At 35.2% G+C, this 3,098-nt stretch overlaps 1 protein-coding gene across 1 annotated transcript; it reads left to right on the plus strand.

Moving 5' to 3' along the window:
* Nucleotides 1-315: 315 nt before the first annotated feature.
* Nucleotides 316-1,974, plus strand: LOC129218357 (piggyBac transposable element-derived protein 4-like). The gene has a single exon (XM_054852600.1). The coding sequence runs from the start codon at nucleotides 316-318 to the stop codon at nucleotides 1,972-1,974; it is 1,659 nt and encodes a 552-aa protein (XP_054708575.1).
* Nucleotides 1,975-3,098: the final 1,124 nt, after the last annotated feature.

The raw sequence follows: 3,098 nt of genomic DNA on the forward strand, positions 1-3,098 counted from the left end.
GCACCGCCTACATTTCACGTTGTGAATTACGGGGCCCTCCATATGTGTTATTTCTCGAAAAGTAACAAAGTGCATTTAAATACTTCCTTTGAGTGAAATGCTTTGTGTTCTATGACACATTTCTGTGAAGTTTCCTATTTCTTCCGGCTGACGATACTTGAGTGTTTTTCTTTTATATTCTTATCTTTGACATGTAGTCAACTATTATTCTTCAAGAACATATAAAACGCGTAAATGCTCTTTCGTACGCATTTGTCTGCTAGCCAACTATCTGCAAAGTTTATATATTCTTGTTTGTTTAAATTAACGATATAAATGGATTCAGATTCAGCATCAGATCAAGAAAGTCTGATCCAATCATCAGAGGAAGACTTCGGTTCCTCGGAGTATGAATCAGAGGAAGATGAGGTTTGCATAGATGACGTTAGGGACTGGTGTAAAGTGAAAAGTTCAGAAAAGAGCTGTGCACCGCCTAAATTTCCTTTTCTTGGAGATCCTGGAATCAAAGCCACGTTTTATGACGAAAGAGATCCACTAGAATATTTCCGATTATTTTTTAATGACCAAATAATGGATCACATTGTTATCGAAACCAACAGATATGCCGACCAGTACTTAGAGACTGCTCATCTAACACCTTCATCCCGATCATTGAAGTGGAAAGAAACAGATGCAGAGGAGATGCATAGATTCATCTCACTTCTTCTACTCCAAGGAATCACCCAAAAACCCGTAGAAAGATGGTTCTGGTCAAAGCGACCATCAATAACCACTCCTTTTTACGGTCGAGTAATGAGCTCGACACGTTTTTCTCTGATAATGAAATTTCTTCATTTTGTGAATAACGAAACTATCGATGCAAGTTATCCCGCACCTAAGTTGAAAAAAATATATGACATTCACAACATGTTGACGAAAAATTTTCAATCGGCATATGTACCAGAGGAGGAACTATCAATCGACGAATCTTTGCTAGCATATAATGGGCTGCTGGGTTGGAAGCAATACATTCCAACCAAGCGAGCGAGATTTGGAATAAAAATGTATGAGCTCTGCGAATCCAGAAGTGGATATATATGGAACTCTATTATTTACACTGGCAAGGATACAGCTTTCAAAGATATTTACGCGCATTTTGGATTATCGACCAAAAGTGTCATGACACTTGCACACGATTTGTTAGGAAAAGGATATACAATTGTTACAGACAATTTCTACACTTCTCCTGAGCTTGCCGATCTTTTAATCAAGGAAAAAACCGATATTTACGGAACAATAAAGGCAAACAGAAAAGGTTTACCTGCCGAGATCAGAAAAAAAGAGAAATTAGAGAAAGGTCAAATTGTAGCATATCAGAAAGGAAAAATGTGTGTGATGAAGTGGCAAGATAAAAAGACAGTATGCATGCTCAGCACAATTCACAATGCTGATACTGTCAATATTGGCGCTGATGATAGAATCAAAACTAAACCCGTAATGGTGCATGAGTACAATTCGACAATGGGTGGGGTGGACAGATCTGATCAATGCCTATCCTATTACAGCATAACAAGAGATCAGCAAAGGAAGTATTACAAAAAAATCTTTCGGCACTTACTGAGTCAATCGGTTTGGAACGCTTTTGTAATTTTTAAAAAGAACGGTGGAACTCTATCCCATGTAAATTTTCGACTTCGCCTGATTGAAAGACTAATTGAACATTCTGGAGAACTAAAATGTGTGCCAAATCGTAGCGTAGGGGTAAAAGCATCGGAAAACATCTTGAGATTGACCGGAAGGCATTTTCCCTCCTATGTTACAAATAACTCAACAAGTAAACAATATCCTGTAAGGAAATGTGTTGTTTGTGGCAGTAAAACAAACGATAACGGGAAACGCATTAGACGAGAAACAAGATTTCAGTGCGAAGAGTGTAATGTTGGTCTCTGTGCGGTCCCATGTTTTAAAATTTACCATACTTCTCAAGCATTCTAAAATTAATTGTGTAAAACTTTAAATGTATTTTTTCTCTTTTTCTTTTTCGATAAATTTATTTTCATGGAAATGCTTCTATAATTTGATTGCTTAAGAATATTTTGTATACTCAAATGTATGTAAGTTAAAACATAATCAAACTGAGCTCTTAAAATATACTTTTAAACTATTTTCAATTTGTGTTGCACTTTTTATTTTACTCAATGTGTTTTTAAGTCATTTGAACTTAAACAGTAAATAGAAACCATAAGATAGATACACATTTAGAGATGCATTTAAAGCGAGGGATACGTGTACTCCACTCCAACTGATAACATACAGACATAGAAATTTTTTTCTTGAATTTTATATTTATATAGATGGATATGGATTGATAAATATAGTCAGATATATAGATAGCTGAGTATATAGAGCGAGAGACAAAGTTTAAAAAAATAATAATAATAAATGATAATAACAAAAATAAAGTATTACTGCAATTGAAGATTGAAAAAAAATATTCATAGCACATGTACATTTGCAATCATACTTCAAATTAATATGTACAGAGGCTCAAGTGAGTCGCACTAGCGTAGCCAGCAAAAAAAAGGGGGGGGGGGGACATCGCTAAAATTTGGGGAGGAAGAGTTTGGGAAATTTTAGTCTTTCAGGGAGGGGAAAAATAATATCGAGTCCCTCTCCCTTTCGGATAAGTCCCTGTGGGAGTGATCAGCATAAGCGTAGAGTCAGGGGGGGAGGGCACGTGTCCCCTATATTATTCCGAAATTAGAACGAAATTCATGTCAGGAATCATTCGATAGGAGAGAGAGGGGGAGGATACACGGGAGAGGCCCTTTAGCTTTTTAGTGCCAGGTAATGTAATGAAAAACATAGTTTTTAGTTTTTTGAAGTTTTTAGAATAAAACATGGATTTTAGTTAACCTTTTTATTTACCTCTCAATCTTTGTTCACAAATCAATCTTTTCGATTTTTATTTTTAAATCTTATCAAATTAAATAAATAAATATTAACCATAAAATAACAACAAAAAAATCTTTAAATGCGTAAAACGGCAAAATACATGTGATTTACATGTCGTAATTTTCGTGGACAAGCTGAATACATAATTCATGCCTCATACTAAT

The sequence above is a fragment of the Uloborus diversus genome, chromosome 3 (genome assembly GCF_026930045.1).
Source record: "Uloborus diversus isolate 005 chromosome 3, Udiv.v.3.1, whole genome shotgun sequence".
Lineage (NCBI taxonomy): Eukaryota > Metazoa > Arthropoda > Arachnida > Araneae > Uloboridae > Uloborus > Uloborus diversus.

What these genes read in the sequence shown, in the direction of transcription:
- LOC129218357 (XM_054852600.1), top strand. Translation starts at nt 316, where the DNA reads ATGGATTCAGATTCAGCATCAGATCAAGAAAGTCTGATCCAATCATCA.